The sequence below is a fragment of the Grus americana genome, chromosome 5 (assembly GCF_028858705.1).
Source record: "Grus americana isolate bGruAme1 chromosome 5, bGruAme1.mat, whole genome shotgun sequence".
Classification (NCBI taxonomy): Eukaryota; Metazoa; Chordata; class Aves; order Gruiformes; family Gruidae; genus Grus; species Grus americana.
Genome location: NC_072856.1, coordinates 59,456,425 through 59,473,907, shown reverse-complemented (window position 1 = coordinate 59,473,907; position 17,483 = coordinate 59,456,425). Strand labels below are relative to the sequence as shown.

General features: G+C 37.7%; 1 protein-coding gene across 14 annotated transcripts in view; it reads right to left on the bottom strand.

The window, feature by feature from the left end:
* MARK3 (microtubule affinity regulating kinase 3) overlaps window positions 1-17,483 on the bottom strand; it is a 64,730-nt gene that overhangs the window by 9,039 nt on the left and 38,208 nt on the right. For 4 of the 14 annotated variants that reach the window (XM_054825830.1, XM_054825834.1, XM_054825832.1 and 1 more), the window contains 8 exons: window positions 17,352-17,471; window positions 16,542-16,641; window positions 16,164-16,276; window positions 15,244-15,397; window positions 14,002-14,219; window positions 8,638-8,741; window positions 2,866-3,123; window positions 422-448 (listed from right to left, as the gene is read on the bottom strand). In XM_054825830.1, the coding sequence (XP_054681805.1) occupies window positions 422-448; window positions 2,866-3,123; window positions 8,638-8,741; window positions 14,002-14,219; window positions 15,244-15,397; window positions 16,164-16,276; window positions 16,542-16,641; window positions 17,352-17,471 (1,094 nt within the window). Of the gene's footprint in view, window positions 1-421; window positions 449-2,865; window positions 3,124-3,847; window positions 4,013-8,637; window positions 8,742-14,001; window positions 14,220-15,243; window positions 15,398-16,163; window positions 16,277-16,541; window positions 16,642-17,351; window positions 17,472-17,483 lie in introns of all 14 variants that reach the window. The other 10 variants (XM_054825831.1, XM_054825836.1, XM_054825835.1 and 7 more) reach the window with 4 other exon arrangements.

The following is a 17,483-nucleotide window of genomic DNA, read 5'->3' as shown; positions in this document are numbered from 1 at the left end:
AACTGATTTTTTTAATAAAATACGATAAAACAAAGAGATAGAGAATGTAAATTTAGCAGCACTTACCTTTATTTGCTTGTAACCTTATGTTTTGTTTATACTTTCATCATTGTTATCAAACACCTCATTCTTCAAACATAAGCATGCTAAGTGTATTAGTACAGAGAACAGAATTACTTTGGTACTACCAACTCTATCAAAGAGAGAAGAATTCACAAGGCATGCTTAGCATCTTGTTATACAGGTGCCACAGATTCTTAAGTATCATCATGAGTTAATGGATTTATTCTATGCTTTCCTCTCAAGAAAGAAAGAATTTAGTTCTCAGCAGAAAGTTTAGTTTTCAGAAAACCAAGGCTAGAAAGCCAAATCTGTTGTTAATTGCAGGAGCCACTTTTTTTTAAATATAAATAAATCCTACCTTTTGATAAACCTGAATGACATGTTTCTAAAAGAAATTAAGCCAAAATAATAATTAACAAAAAGTGTTGTACAAAATAAATTGAAAAAGCCATTTAGAGTGAAACATGCAAAAAGATCTCATTTAAAACGCACAATGAAATTACACTTCAATACATTCTGAGATTAGGCAGATGATTTAGGGTCTGAAGAGTCAAACTCTTAGCATTGCTACTTCCAAACTCAGTTTTTCTGGGAAATACGCCACCAGTAGTTATTATGAATTAAAATACACACTGGTGTCAAAACACTTTAAAACTCATAATCTGCAAGGTCACATAAAAATATGTTTGGATTTTCCTCATGTATTTCAAATAGAAAGCAAAAATCAGTAACTCTACTATAATTAGATCTTGAGTATCTTCAGAGTTAGGTTTCTTCCTTCCTTCATAATGTTAGGTCAGCCATGTTGTGCCAAAACCTGCCTTAAATATTTAGTTAATTTAGTGGGAGAAGGTATAACAATTGCCTACACTAGAACATAACTAGTTCACAATCAAAAGGGTTCTGATCCCCCCCTAGAGAATGCTAGAATGAATTAACAGGTTTTAAGTTTGTTTTTCTTAAATTTATTTAAAGAGAAGAAACATAACCGTGTCCTTTGATGGGACTATCCACCTCCTTAGTATTTTGTACAGCACCTTGTATAACACAGCCCCAACTGTGAGAGGTCCTCCAAGTGTAAACTTAACCATGTGTAACAGCGCTGCTGTGTTACAACTGCACATTATTTAATGAAGTCCAGATGGAATTTAAGCTATTGTCAAAAGTAGTGGGGAAAAACTTCAAGAAAACCACACTGCACTGCAAAAGTTGAAACTTGGAGGTAACGATAGAAGTTTGAATGCTGCCTGAATGACTGAGTGACACACAATAATAAATAGCATGTTCCAGCAGCACAAGTGAAAAGTTTGCATGTTCACAGTTTGAACGTCCACATTTGGAATGTCAGATGGAAAATTAAGTAAGCATATTGCAAACAAAAGTACAGAAAGAAAGATGTGCCAAAAGGATGTGTTTGATTAAGACTTTACTTAACAAAAAGCAGATGACTTAATTCTTAAAAAAAAAAACCCCAAATTAATCTTTTATATCTCTCTCAACACAAAAAGGAAAGAAAAAAAGAACAAAAAAAAAGAACAAAAAAAAAAGAATTTCGTACAGCACAGTATTTCCCAGGAAAGTGTTAGCTGGCAGAGAGCTAAGCAGGGTAAAATATTTACCAGAGGCTAGGCTGTCGCGTTTTCATTTTTCACAGAAACAACTTCCATAGTTTTAAAAGAAATTCACTCTCTACACTGAAATCAGCCAGTTGTGAGAAACTGGAGTTTGGCTTAGCATTATTTTGTAGGAATGGGATACTATGAAGACTGTGCTGAGAGGGAGGCATGTATAGTCACAGAACAGACAGGAAGGAAATGGCTTGGTGCTGATGTGATATAAGCCTAAAACAAAAGCAGGCAGGCCAAGAGCAGAATGATAAATTCAAAAAAATTTAACATGATGAAGAGGGTTCAAAAGCATGGAGATTATCTTAAGGCAAAGATAAACAAACCCTCGCTTCTGCAAACACAAGCTGTGGATATCAAAGTGGTCTGAAGTATGTGGTATGTGAACCGACAGGTTTTAAATATAGAAGGAAAATATGTGGTTTTCAGTTTTAGGGTTTGTAGGAATTTAAATCATACATGGATTTGAAACTATAAGTCTAATTAGAATAAAAACTGTTATTGCAGGAACAACACCTGCTGAAGCTAGGCTTTGGCTAGACCAATGCACCTTCGCACCAAACCCAGAATCCGCACGTGAGCTGAAGGCCAAAACAGAAGTTTTTCAAGGTTTGGCCAGACTCCTGCCTAGACTGAAACCATAGTACTGCCTTTATATTAAGAAGACCAAAGAAGTTTTTGTCTCTTTCCCCTATCCTTTCACCTGTGATATTTCTATTTGTGTGTTGCCAGCAAAATTGTTCTGGAAATATTAATAGCCTAACTGATTGGGAAACTCAACCTGAGCTTCTAACGCTATATTAAATACCAAGACTGGGATCCTAGTTTATGCCGCCAACTGACAGACGATGCAGTCAGTGAGCAGCTTTTGAACTGAGCTGAAATCTTTCAGCTTTGCAGCATTTGTGCCTGAGACATGAGGATGAAGAGCACAGAAGAAACAGCACAGACCAAGCTGTCTCACTTTTTATCCCATTTGATTCTACTGCTAAAAACAAATGGCTTCTGTAACCAAAAAGAACTATGAAAAAAATCACAAGTCAGAACATTTTAAGTTGCAGAAATTGTTAAGCCATTAATCAAAGACTGTGGACAAAACAACCTAAGCAATGAACTACTAGGTATGTCTACTACCCGATAAAAAGGGAACGTTGCATTGCCATTTTAAGAGGCTTACCTTCTTGTTAGTTTTGAAGTTAGTTTACTAAATAGATTAGTGGAACCCCTGGTTCGAGTCTGTGAGAGTGGCGTTGCTTCATGGGACAGACTGGGGGAGGCTGGCGGTCCGTTGTAGGTAGCAGTACGTCGCTCTCTGAGCTGGCCGTGGAAAGTGCTCCGACTAGCCGTTCCTCTGGGGAAACGAATACGATCAGGTGTGGTTGCACTGCTAATGCTGTGAGTTGAAGCAACAGGAGTTCTTTGATCGGGAATAGTGCTAGAGCAGAAAACAAAAAACAATGCTAGAACTTTACAGAAGCACTACGGTTCTGCAGGAAACACAAAACACTATGTTCTACAGTAAAGCATAAGCAGACACTTTTATATAGGCCAGGGTTGGAAATATCAACGTTATTACTGCACTGTACAGAATCAAAACTTGTAAGAAGTTAGGATTAAAAGGCTGCCGAAACAGAAACCTACATGGGCAGAAAAATGCAACAGGAGTATCCTGGAAAAGACCAGATAAACTAGGCATACAATATTTCACTGAGAAGACTGACAAAAGAATAGATGAGTAAAGTTTCCTCCCAGGAAAGAGAAGCAATCAGTAACTTTAGTGTCTCTCCCTCCACATTCTATATATACATCTTTGAAAGTATCTTGCTAATTTGAGAGTATCCTACACAAAATTCTCTACAAGCGAACCACTCCAAGTACTTAAGTCCTTCAGGATACACAGTTAAAGTCTCCCACAAACTTTGACAATAAGGAATGTCCAATACTCCTACACTAGGAAAAAAATTGAGGTTCATTATTGCAGGATTATGTCACAGACAGCCTGACACACCACAAGACAAATGTAAACAAGACTAAAAAAAATGAGGAAACACACATCTTGTGGGCAAAATATACTAGAACAATCTAGGACTAAAATTCCACAGCACAAAGTTAAGAAGCAGTGGGTGTAAGTTAGTTTCACAACGATTTCAGGTTCTTACATAGGCCTGAAGTTATCTGCGCCATTGTCTATTGGAGGCAACATCATCTTCGTGTGCACAGAGGCTGACATGGACATCGACTTCTGATGTCGCAGCCGAACACTGGAGAAGGATGTAGTACAAACTGAAGCAGGGCTAGCTGCGTAAGCGAACATTTCTGTCAGGCTGTGAGGGGGTTTGGGTTCAGGCAGAGGCAGAAAGAAGAGCATGATGGACCAACAACAAACTACTGCATAGAAAAAAAAGCAAACTTTTCCTTCTATTAACTGATTTATCAAAGAACACGAACTCTTAACAGCCCTCTTCTATGTAAATAGCAGTAACTGCCCTACACTCCCCTTAAAAAGCATCCTTACTATAGCACTTGACATCTACGAAGTGATTATTCTCTTACCATTAGCATTAGTTTGTGGTGATACCCTCCTTGACATACAGAATCTGAATAACTCAGTGTTCTGTGCCAAAGCACTAGTATAAAGCACTGATGTAACTCATATTGGTCTTAACATTAAAAAAAAATGCATTAAAAATCCCCACCAACTGCACTTTCCAAAAGACTGATGATAGCTCCATTACTGCAGTGAAATACTTTGTTTTCAGAATGTATCTGTGTTAAATCAATGTAAGTTGGGCAAGCTGTCAAATCTCCATCTACATCTGATAAATGAGGGACTTCAAAGGCACAATCAAAACCAACAATATCATGATGTTTAACAAGTCCAGAGAGGCCCAAACAAAAACGCTACTATTAATCAACCTGTAAATGCAGGAGGCAATGAATAAGGCTTGGTGTTCTCTGAAGGAAGAGGTACGGCTGTTGAAGAGCATCTCATATTGCTTGGCCACAAACCTTAAATTCTCCAAATTACCATTCGGGCTTTGAAGGAAGGTCTACAGTGCTGTCTTAGCAGAATGGCCACTAAGCTGTATAATCTGTTAAATCAGGAACATGCAATTTTTTTCTTGCTTTGGGCCAAAATACTCTTTGCAGCCTTCACATTACCTAGTAATGATAAGGATGGGAGAAAACCGAGAGGCCACAAGACATATTGGGCCTTTTAGGCTACCATGCCAAATATCATTCACCTTAAGTTTGCTTTAAAAGTGAAGCAATTGTAATTCAGAAATATTGTTCTAGGTTAAGAAATCGGTAATTGTCAGTGACAGTTTCATGATGCTGCATATGTTCAACTTCCAAGTTACTTCAGGGTTACACATACTGAAATTCAAGTCCTGTTCTCTCATTCTGGTATGTCAGACTTTGGAGAGGAGAATGCTAGTCCAGCTACAAGTATCAGATGACCCACTTCTCAGACTTTGCTCTCAAAGCACTAGCAGAAAACACCTCACAGCTCAGGCATCAGAACTGCTGGCTAAAATGGTTAGTGGAATTGACTTTTTGTTTAGATTCTGCAAAGTTCAAAACAACAAAACTTCATCTGAGTCATGCACACATCTCTTCACAACGCTGAATACAGCAGGATGCCAACTACAACCACCACTACAACAAAGCCTGCAACATAGCCCAGCTTTTACATTACCCCAGGGTATTAAGAAATTCTAAGGAAACAAATTTCATCTCAAAAGCAAAACTCTGAAGTCAAGTAATCCCCAAATAATTGGTCACTAGCCTCTCAAGCACTTCTAGCTCCTTTCCTCTCAATTTGTTGCAAAAGATAAAGGAGAAAAAAATCTAGTTTTACAACACGTTAGACCCAAGTTTTGTTTAGTCACCTGCCTCCAAAGATGTGATAGCTAAAGGTATCAACAGGGTACCAGAACACATATTAAAGTATTCATATCTCTTCCTCTGAAGCTTTGCTAGAAATCAGCTTCCTTGGATTACTAGCCTGGGAACACAGAAACAAGAGAGCTAGCATTCACCAATTAGTGCCAAGGCTTATTAAAAATCCGAGGCTGTTGTAAATCATTTGCGTTACAAATGATTTAAAGCAATTGCCTATCATTATGAAGAGTGTTTCATGAGTCCCCAAGTGCGTTAATTAATGCTCAGGCTTTGGAGGAAAGCCAACAGTTATCTCCAGCAGAATGCCTCTGTCAGCCACACAATGTGTTAAAGTAGGGATGCGAGACTTAAACCTCCTTTGCTTCTACCAGTCTGGCATGGGGTCTTCAAGACTACTTTCTCCAATGTGAAGTCAAATAGCTGACTATCGATTCTTCCAAGTTTCCATACCTTCAGAAATACTGTCTTCTCAGAATTCAATGTGCAAGATAAAAACAGAACAGGCAACATTTTAACACTTTCTCATAGCAAGAATAGAGACTTTAAATGTGCACATATTGCCTTTTAAGGCAAGTCTCCCAAGTTTTCACTGGGTCACAATCAGTACCTGACTGGCTATGGAAAAATCTAAAATCCAATCTGTAACAAATAATTTATAGTATTTACTCCTGCCTTTAACATTTGCCACCAACAGAGGTTTCAAAAGCACAGAAAGCATTTTTACAAAACCTTGGATTCATAGAAAGCTCAGGTTCTACTTCAGATCTTGCTTCACAGAAGAAAAACCCTTATGAGTTTCTAAAGTTACTTTCTGCCAAGTTGAGAGTACAATAATATTAGAGATACTACAGAAACACCTGAAGGCTGGCAGAATTCATTCTGAAGAGCCAGTTCCATCAACAGCCACATTTATTTAGCCTGCATTAAAGGTCCCTGCATTTCATGTGATCAGTCAAGCCTTTGCCCGGTTACAGCAACAATATATTCAGACATAAACTCTGAATTCTGTGCCAAATCTTTTCTTGGTTTAACCCTCTATAAAGAGTAATCGAAGTAGTAATCAAAAATATGCAATAAAAGCTATAAAGATTTCTTTTTCCCCCCGACAGTGAAAATACAAATGCTCAGATGTTTCAAATGACCTAAACAGAGCTAAAGTTTGCAGGATAAGCAAATGATGTTTGGATACTATATTGACAATTAGAGGCAAGTTACTTAAGGATAACCAATTATGGATATAAAATAGAATTAATATAGTTGCCAAGTACTATTCAGTGTTAACTTTCAGCTTAATGCCCATATGTGACAAACCGGAAAGCAGTTTGCTGAGAAACTCAAAGCTGGGAAAACAACAAACAACTTCAAAAAATAGCTCCTTAGGAGTATGAAGTTACTCCTAAATTAACGGGACATCTGAACCTCAAGCATTCCTAGTAAATAACAACTTTTAAGTGTGTAATAAAGGAATTGTAGACAAGATATTGCAAAAATATAAGTTTAAAGATGAACAAAAATGTTACTAAACCAAGAAATCAGATAATCAAATCTGATCAAAACTATTTTGGACAGAAAGATTCATTTTTCAAAGAGAGGTTGGAAAGAAAAAAGCTATTAACATATAAAATCAAAGAAAGGATGGTGAGCTTTAATCTAAACAAACTTGGTAACATTAATGAGGACTAACCAATGAAGGCTGAGACAGACACACTAAGAGACAATACCAAATAGCTGTGCTGTACTTCACAAGACAGTTGACTGCAGGCCCAGCTGGCCAGCTAGACTTTGGGTACTCTTCAAACTTATACTTGACTTTTTCCTTATTTCAGTTTGCAGAAAGCTAGGAGGAAGAGACAGGGTCAAAAGCACGTTCTTTATCCCTAGGCTCCAGGAGTCAAACAAGGGACAGACAGACTTTCCATTCAACATCACAACTTCATCACTCTTCCTCATAAACTGCTGAAAGGAAGGGGAAAAATTCTGTGCAAAAAATGGCAGATCATTCACTAACTTCAACATGAGTTAGAAGAAAAGTATTTTCTTCCCACCCTATCATAAAAATGGGAAGGGGTGGAGAAAATTGGGAAGAGTAGGAGAGAGGTACACGTTCCTCCAAGCTTAAGCATTTTTATTAAGTACTAGCTATCTGGGCACTCTCCTGGCAATGGTCAACTACTTGTTACCTGCTTTTTCAACTAGTAAAATTCTGTGAACAACAGTTGGTTGGAACTTAAAACACCTCAGCCAGTCAGGAAATTTGGTGGTATTCTTCACAAGTGTTACTCTATACTTAATGCCTACGTTCACTATTATATTTATTTTCTACAGTTGTCCTCAGTCCTTGGTACACAGGGAAGAGAAGGATGGCACTAGATGTGGCTATGGTGCTAACACACGAACTGGTTAACTCCAAGTCCATTGCATGCTCTAGTCAGGTTTCATTCAGTAAAGAAGCCGCCTGTTATTTCTCTGACTGTTTTCATTCAGAATATGGAGATATCAGTGCTTCCCTTCTCAAGATGAGTTCTGTAAATAGTGGGAAGCAATTAGACTACAAGAATATCAGTGAGGAACATTATTAGTCCAAAACAATGTCCTATCACTGTTTCATCTTTCCTCAGAAAAAAAATTACTTTCCCCTGAGACTTTGTAGAAAAAACAGTATTCCAAATGATACCAAAGTACAGTTTAAACCGAAATGTAAAAAGAGAATGGCCCAAGAGAGATGGACTTTGTAATTTGACACTAAACAAGCCTCTTCTGCAAGCATATGTCGTTTGGCCAAAGGAGTTAACAACTGATTTAAGATGAAGGCTGTAAAATATGACATGTGTTTAACCAGAAATTAGGAATTTCCTTTTACATTCTAAATATAAAAACTATATGAATTAAGTATAGAAAAAAACCCCCAACATACTTACAGGTGCTCCATAACTGTACTCACCTTTCATTAAGAATCACACTAGATTATTACTGATTTTTAAATTACAATTTTTGGGAAATGTGAAGACAAGGGACATACACCATAGGAAGACATTTCAAATACCTGTTCTCCTTGCCATTTTGTATCACTGAATGCCTATCAGCAGTGGTTCTTTCGCTACAAACATATGTGTTGCGCCGTGTCATTGCTCCAGGGGTAGTATTATTCTACAATTAAAAAACATAGGCTTGTTATTCCCCACAAAAGGCTTTTCTGGGGTTAAGTCTACATATAGTTGAAGGCTGGTTTACTTCATGCTAGTTCTACACAGTTATAAAACTTACAATAATTAAATACGTTAATATACAAACACCTTCCAGTATTTTTAAGCAATAATGCAGTCAGAAGAAATAATTCTAACAACTTGTTCTTGTATTTCATGTTGATGGCTCAAAATTAATATTGCTTAAAGTTTTTAATTACCAATGTTCTGAATTACAACTTCTCAGCATGTACAGCATTCATCTACATCTGGATAGTGTATGTCTCTACAGCCTGTTTTTCAAATACTTTACCGATTGTAGAATTTTCCTTTAAGTTAAAATCATACCTTAAACAAGATAGGAAAAGCAAAGACTTAAGAAACAAATGTGGTAAAATTCAGTGGACAGGTAAACACGGACTTTTAAGTATTAAAATACTATAAAACACTAGACAAGTTTTAAAAACAGGGAAGAGTAAGTCAAATTAAAGAGACAAATTGCAGAGAATTTTAATAAGACATTTTTAAAAATATACATTTAAATATAAGCATAATACATTGAGGACAAGAGGACCAGGGGAACTTAAACTACAGACCTTACTTTAGAGGGGAGAAAAGAAATAGAATTACTTTGCCTCTGTCTTTACAGAGAAAGAGGGTGGAGATATGCCCAAGTTGGCGGTCAATTTTCCAGGAACGACTGAGAAGCTAGGTAATTCACAGATAACAGAATTATAAAAAGTTAGATGCAATTACTGTAGGAAAAGCACGGTGGTCCAGATAAACATGCACCCCCAGGTTGTAGAGGAAGTAAAAGCTGGCAAGCCTCATAATTTTTCTCCCCACCCCAAGAACATAACACAGGAAACTGCATATGGTTGGAAAGTGGAAAAAACCTTTGAAAATTTTCTTTAAAGAAAAGGATCACGGGGCAAAGCAGGAAGCAAAATATGCTATTAACTTTGAACATCACTGCTGGGGAAAGTCTTGGAGGAGGCTAGCTTAAGGGAATGACTGGTCAGCACCTGGATAAGCACATGTTGATTAAGGATGGCCACTAAGAATCAGGCAGGGGACTTCATGCTCAACTAACCTTTTGGAGGTCTTTGAAGAATTACTGCTATAGTAGACATGGGAAATTCAGCGGATTTTAAAAATAGCATTAACAAAAGGTTTCATATAAATGGTCACAACAGACAATCATGGGAAGAAGGATAAAAAAAGGAAAAACTAGTTCAAGCACAAAAGGAGAGTAACCAAACCTTTTTTTTTTTTCTGAACCTGAAATAAAATTGTTAAAAGTAGAGTATTCTCAATAACCAGCAAAAGCTCTTCTAGTGCCTCAAGGCAAAAATATTTGCTACACAGGGAGTCCCAAGCAACGCAATCCCTGAGCTGCAGATTTAACAATGAAGCCATCTTGTCTGTTTAAAAGACTGCTGACCTGTTATACATCTTTATGTGAATGTACAAATACAAATGAAAAAGTGAACTGTGCAACCTCCTGGTGTTAAAAAGTACAAAGAGTATCAAAAGTGTTTTAGATTAACAGAACTATTAATTAAATCATAAGATGTACGTAGCTGTCTCAAGGGTTCTCAAGTATTCTTCATTGCATATTCCTTAGGGATAGGAATACGGAAGTACTCCTGGCCCTTTCCTTGTACTTTACTCCTTAAGCATCCCATGTCTTCAAACCTGTTTATTTAAAAACCCCATTGATTCTTCTGCTTTCCTCTGACATTTGCCATGGTGCAAACTCCCTTCTCTTTACTAAACTTGCTAGCAACGGAAGCTGTGCAACTAAGGTGAAGTTTTGTTTATATGTTCTTGAGAGGTCACGCTGTGCAAGACACTTTGTGGACCCCTCGCAAACCAATGATACATTGAAGTATTACATATTAATATTTGCATATCATTTTGCTCTGTGTTCCTGAACATATTAGAGAATGAAGCACCTAGAATATCTGACGGTGTTCTTCTGGCGAGAAATACGCACATTAACATGTGGCTTCCTTCTTTCCACCTGTTCCCTTAGAACATTAAATATTTGTTTCCCTTGAGAAGACACCACATAACATTAAAATGTATTGTGATGTTGCACATCTAGAAAGACAAGGCAGCAGTCTCTGTGCTGGATCAAACTTTAAAGACTACGCATTTTCAGGTTTGGGAGTGGATAAGTTTTGGTATTCATAACTGAAATCAGAGGACTCTAAAGATGCACCTTCCCAGCTCTTTCTGCAATGCAAAGACAGATCAGTACAGATTTTTTCTGTTTGGCTCAGATTTCAGAAGTTGCAAGAGGAGATTTAAGCATTTCAAGCTTTCAAATTTCAGTTTTAGCAAGAATACAGTCTCAGTATTGGGGCCTTTACAATTTTTAGCGTACAACTTTTCACAACTCATCAAGAAAGTTCTTCAGCTACGACTTTTTTGTTCAGCCAATCTACAGACTATTAATCTCTGGACATGACTAAATTTCACAGGAAGGCTGAAACTGGTGTCAACAGTACCACACTCCCTGATGGAATGACAACCCCCAGGGTGAGGGTTAGCTGCAAAAGTTCATCTTCGTGATTGTCTGCCTTGTTTGCAGGAGGTGTTGACACTGCAAAAGCACATGTTGAGACTTCTGAGTACATGCACAAGCTCCAATCACAGCACAAAGGATGAATTTGTGGTACAGAGTCCTCCTCTTTTCCCACAGAGCCTTGTGTCCACTGCTCAGGCAGGTTATTTTCACATTAAGAAACACCAAGGAGAAGACTGATGAAAAAATTTCTAAGAATCAGCTTCTGACTTAGAATAACAAACCAATCTATTTACTTAAGAGCACTAGTATGTTTTTTGGTCCTAAAATTTTCCAAACATACCATCTGTTCTCCTCTTCCAGTTTTCTTAAAGCTATACTAAGGGCTCTAGTGCACCCTTATTACAAGCATTGAGGAAAAATCCAAAGCTGTGAGTAATAAACAAGGAGTTACTAAAAAAATCAAGGAATTATTAGTTGCTGCTAAGTATGCAGCACCTGTAGCAGGTTTTCATTATTAATTTGGTACTTGCCCAAAGAACCTGAAGATTTTTCATGTGTACTTGTTCAGCCTGCAGAACTATTTAGTTTGCAAGACTTTAAACACTCTGTCAACTTTAGAAGTACAGCTTGGAGCCCCTTACTCCAAGCCCAGACTTAGCTAACTGCTCTACAAGCACAACTGTTATCCTTAAGTGCATGCTTGTAAGCTTTCTTATTTAATAAGAGCAGCACACCACTGGCTGCGGGTCTCCAGCAAGGACCAGTTCTACTACTTTCGCTGTACCTGTCAAAGTAATAATTATTTTTAAACAGTATTTGTGTCTCTCTCCAGTGGTTTTCTCATCACATTACTGATTTTAGAACTTAAGCGTTCACTGAGAACACAAACTCTCTCCACCTCAAACTTTTTTCAACTTCAGGGCAATATGGCAACTCCAACGTCCTTTCTTTCCTTCTAGATGCATGCCAATACTGTAAGAAATACAACTCCCTCATCAATTCCAGGAATTGTGTAAAAAGTCAATGCTTCCCTCCATCTCCAATGGCCAGAAAGCAAAAGACTAATCTGTGGCAGGGACCAGGGCGGGGGGGGGGGGGAGAAGTTTGCGCTAATGAAGAGCTATAAACAGACACAATTTAAAACACTAACTGAGTAACATCACAAGTCTGATTCCATGTTCACCACCTTGTACCACTGCTTGTAGAAGATCAGTTGCACACTGAATCAGAAGAGAGTAGTATCCTCTATAGTTATGAGTTCAAATTTTATTTCAGCTACAGTAGTATGAAATTTGAAATAAGACTACTGGAATAAAACCCCAGGATTTGGGAGTGATGCAGAATAGCAGTTCAAAACACTAAAGATACTAAATGCAAAATATGTTGTAACTGTACTTAGTGAAGTCCAATGTAGGACAAAACTGACTTGATTATCCTAAGAACTGTCATGTAAGAACAAACAAAATCTGAATTGTTTCTGGACTGATCAAAAGCCAAGGGAATAGATAGGGGATCACAAAAAAAAAAAATATCAGAGAAGGGTCCCCCAAAATCATGAGCTGTTGTTCACATTTATGAATAACAGCTGCTATAGTAGAAGACTTGTTTTTCCAAGGAATCTCTTTGGCTGAAATCCTCCAGCCAAGTCACTATCAGCCACTGACAACTGACAATACAGAGCCAATAAAGTAAAACAAATCTTATTTTACTTCTTTTGCTTCAGATTGTCAAAAAGCTGTGAGCTCAGGAAGTTCTGTTCTCCTCTGTTGTAAGTAATGGTGCTCAGTATATGACCAAATATGACAGCTTTGTGAGATAAGTTTAAAAAAAAAAATCACTCCTTTGCAAGTTGAATAAAGGACTAGGAAGTTATTTCTTCTGAAAAGGAAGTTTTTCAATACAATAATCCCAAAGTTTTAGAAATTAAAAGTTACAAGACTCAAGAGTGATTATGTGAAAACAGATTTCCAATTTTGCCTCAGAGGGAGGCACCACAGACTATGCAAGTTAAAGCCAAACCGAAGAAGAGATTCTTTCTTTTGGCACACTGCCTACTGTTCGACCCTGTAAGTTCACTAGTTATGCACCTTAGTGTGGTTTTTTTGTTGTTACTGAGGTTTAGGGGCAGGTGGGGGAAGTCCACAAGGACAGAAGCCAGGTACACTGCTTTTAAATACAGGTTGAAATTACACCTTTGAACAGCTTTTTAGAGCTACATTTCTTTGATAATCTTAATATACATGAGTTGGAATAGCCTGTTTGAGAACAAAGATTAGGTGGCTCCTTATAGACAAGAAACTATAAAACAGGATAATAAAACCAGAGATTTCATTCTTCTGTACAGAGGCCACAGAAGAGTAGTTGGTGATACCAGAAATAACTCATACGAAATTTCAGGGGACAGCCTTTGGGTTCAGTTTTTTTTAAATGATTTTTTTAATACCCAGATTATGTCTGTTCGCTAACAGCTACTAGTGCCGATTATTAATACCTACTAACTACTTCAGGAATATTAAGAGGTAACTTGAGTAGCTGACTGATGCAAGGGGGAGAAAAGGCAAAAGTATGAGATACCTACATTTATTCTCGTTGAATGAAAAATCAGCACCACTGATAAATCGTAGGTTTAACGCTTTTTCACCCCTCAAAAAACATTTCATGGTTTTGATAAATAAGTGTTTCTACTTACACTAGGGACAGCTGAACTTTTCTTACGTTCAGGAATATCAGCCTTATTGGGATTGCTGGCATTTCCAAGCATTGGACTAGCTGGTGCAATTCCTCTTCCTGCAACAGCACTACTGCTGGATTTTCTTGACTGAATTCCTTCCTCTTTGAGGTCACTGTCTGTAGTACTAGTCTGGCTTCTTTTGGGATATGCCACTACTGAGGGGATAGATGGTCCAGCTTAAAAAAAAAAAAAAAAAAAAAAAAAGAGCAACAGGAAAAGGATTTTTCTTCTCAGAAGTTCAGTAGCTATTTTTCACTACAATGGAAATGTATTCACACATAAGAATAAAAATAATTAACACTGGGAATCAACAGTTGCAAAAAGATAATTAAATTATCAAAATACACATAATTGCAGAGGACAGTAAAATACTGTGAAAACCAAAGTTAGTGTTTTAATAATAATTAATCAAAAAGTGTATGTATATACACACACATATAAAAACACATACAAATATATTAAAAAAATATACATAAAAAGCATCACAAAACACAGTAACCATCATCCCAAGGAAAAGCAACCCGACTCCCCAAGGAAAGCAACCTCTGAATGCACTTGAAGTATTTAAAAGTAGACCTAAACAGAGACTCCTTGTATGAGTTAGTGTCTAAGCAGGAAGATGTTTAAGATATTTAGAAAACCCTAAGCTACTATCCTGCACACTCATTAAGCAGAAGAGTTCTAAGTTTGTCTGAGTCACCGTTCTTTAGAAATTTAATTCCTGCAGGACAATCAAGTGACACTACCCTCAGGAAACAGGAAACAAGAAATACTGGCAAACTGACATTTCTTCAAGTTTTAGACACAAGTTGACCTACTAGTGTCAAAAGAAAACAAAAGCTGAACAGACATACAAGAGCATGGGGGAGGAGTGCTGTGCTTTTCATGAAAAAGGGGGTTGCAACATTCTCTTCAATTTGTGTAACAAGACTTTCCCAGCATGGTCAGGAATGCAAGGGACAACGCAAAACAGAATAAGAGAATTAAGTTGGTGTATTCAGCATTCTTCTAGAAGCTTTTGAAGGCTTTATAACAAAACCCATTAAAGAAAATATTACTCATTCAGTAAATTATTTAACCACCTTGCTGTGAGCTACACTGTTGTCATCCTCCTTATCTTTGGGGGTGGAGACAAATTCAGAAATGGAACAGAATTGGAAGTCACTATATTCTGCAACACTGAAAATGAGAATTGCTCACCGTGATCACTGTACCGCCGCTGTTTCTGGCTAGAAGATATGCTTCTTTGAACTTTGTGATGAGGAGATTGTCCAGTGCTATTATTAAGGTCACTACTTGGCCTAACTTTGGCAAGTGAAAGATTGCTGCTGGAGCTTGAATCACTTGCATCCAACTACAATACAAATGAGAATATTAAAACAAGGAGTTCAGACAATACAAATTAAACATCCACCACATTATGGGAGCAGTAACAGGGATGCAGAGGGAAGGTGGCTCTGGTATGTAGGAAATTTTGTGACAGCAAGGAAGTTGCTTAGAGGCCTCAACTTTTCTTAGATTCTTGTGCAACTGTCTTTGGTGAAACTCAGCAGAATCTGCAGCTCCTCAAAGGACAATCAGATAAAGAAAATTCATCTCTACTTTCAGTACTCTCTCCTGAGAGTTCTCTAAGATTTTAACAGGAAGAGAGGATACATTCAGTAGAAGCCATCACACCAACTCCTCCAGCAGAGGAACCAAGAGCAGCTTACCCATGCCAAGCTCTCTCAGCATCATATGGAAGAGTAATTTACAAGGCAAGAACTTTTTTAGGTTGATCGGTCCTGCTCCTTGGTTCTCTTAAAGTATTTACAGCTGGCACATCCACACTTGAGCTCCTAGACTATACATACAAAGTCCTTCAGAGGAGTAACTGCTCAGCAAGCAGGGTAGTTTTGGGGAACCTAAGGGCAAGAGTTTACTGACTCGGATCAGGGTGAGAACAAACAGCATCATTTGGACAGTTGAGACTGATGATTAGAATAATGTGATTTTAATTGTAATGGACTGTTGTGCAGGAATGCAATGCCTATAGTTACTGACTTAATTTTTGCTTCTAACTTTGTTAAGGACCCTTTCCGATTCCTTTGCGTCTTTGCATTTGTAAGAATGGTACTTACCTCTGATGATTTCCTTCCTAGCAGTAAGTATGTAGCTGTGATTTCATCATACTTCATTTTACTAAGGGATTCTTGAATTTCTTCTTGAGAATATCCCATTCCTACCATAATATCTAAAATGAAACAGACACTCTGTAAGTAACAGAAACACTGTAATGTTTAGGCTGGCTAAGTGTTTAAGTTCAAGAGAAAGAACAGAACATTTAAAGAATTAAACAAAGCAATTAAGTGTGATAAGATAAGCCTGATGAAATATCAATATTAGAAGATTAGTTACTTTTTCCAAATGGCAAACAAATACAGAGTGGTAGAGGAAAAAAACCAAACCACCACCCACCTCATGCAAACAGTATCATATTCTGGAAAATACTTGATTACCTATTCTTTTCTGGTCCGAGATGTCTAGTTCTGGTTCAACAAAAGGTTTAAGTTCATCCTCCTCATGCCCTGCATTGATCCACCTGTCCTTCATAATTTGCTATAAAAGAAAGGCTTTTGTTAGTACAATACACTTAGCAGCAAAGAAAACAAGCTGTTTAAAGAACGACTCCCCTTTCTACCAAGCACTAAGGCCTTTCCTACTTTTTCTTTTCCAAAACAAGCCCCAGTACCTGTTCAGTTTTGCTTTGCTCCAGTAAGGAGAATTAACTATACACATCAAGCCAAGCTGCTTCCCGATCATCTGAAAGCTAAAATCCCGTAACACAGACCAGGAGCAGTGCGACAACTCTGACAAGTCTAGTAGGTCCTAGCTTGACTATGGAAGTCCATGGAAGCCACTACTGTTTCAGCCTTTCTCCTCCACGATGGTACAAAATCCAGGCAAAAGGCAACCACATCATAACCCAGCAGCCAGTACTTCCAGTTCACATTTGAAAATGTGGAAAATGTCCTGGTTGATCATCCATTAATGCAGGAATCCACAAGGTAACCATCAGGAAAAGTTATATGAAGTATGCAGTGTAGTTTCACATTCATTTTGAAAGTAACTGTGGAGTCAGGTGTCTTGTAACCCCAGTAAACAAAATCTTAAAAAACATCATATGCTTTACTCAACACCCGTGCCCCCCAAACCCACTCCAAAGAAACTATTCAGGAAGGGTATGACAATAAGAAGTTACAGCTCAAAAATACAGTTTGCAAAATGAAACGTCTAGCTTTCCGATGCACCCTTATTTGTGTTGTTACCTCTAGAGTGCCTCTTTTTGTTGGGTTTAGCACCAGGAAACGTTTGAGGAGGTTTTCACAGTCTGTGGACATGTAGAAAGGAATCCTGTATTTTCCCCTTAGGACTCTTTCTCTAAGTTCCTTGGTAACAAA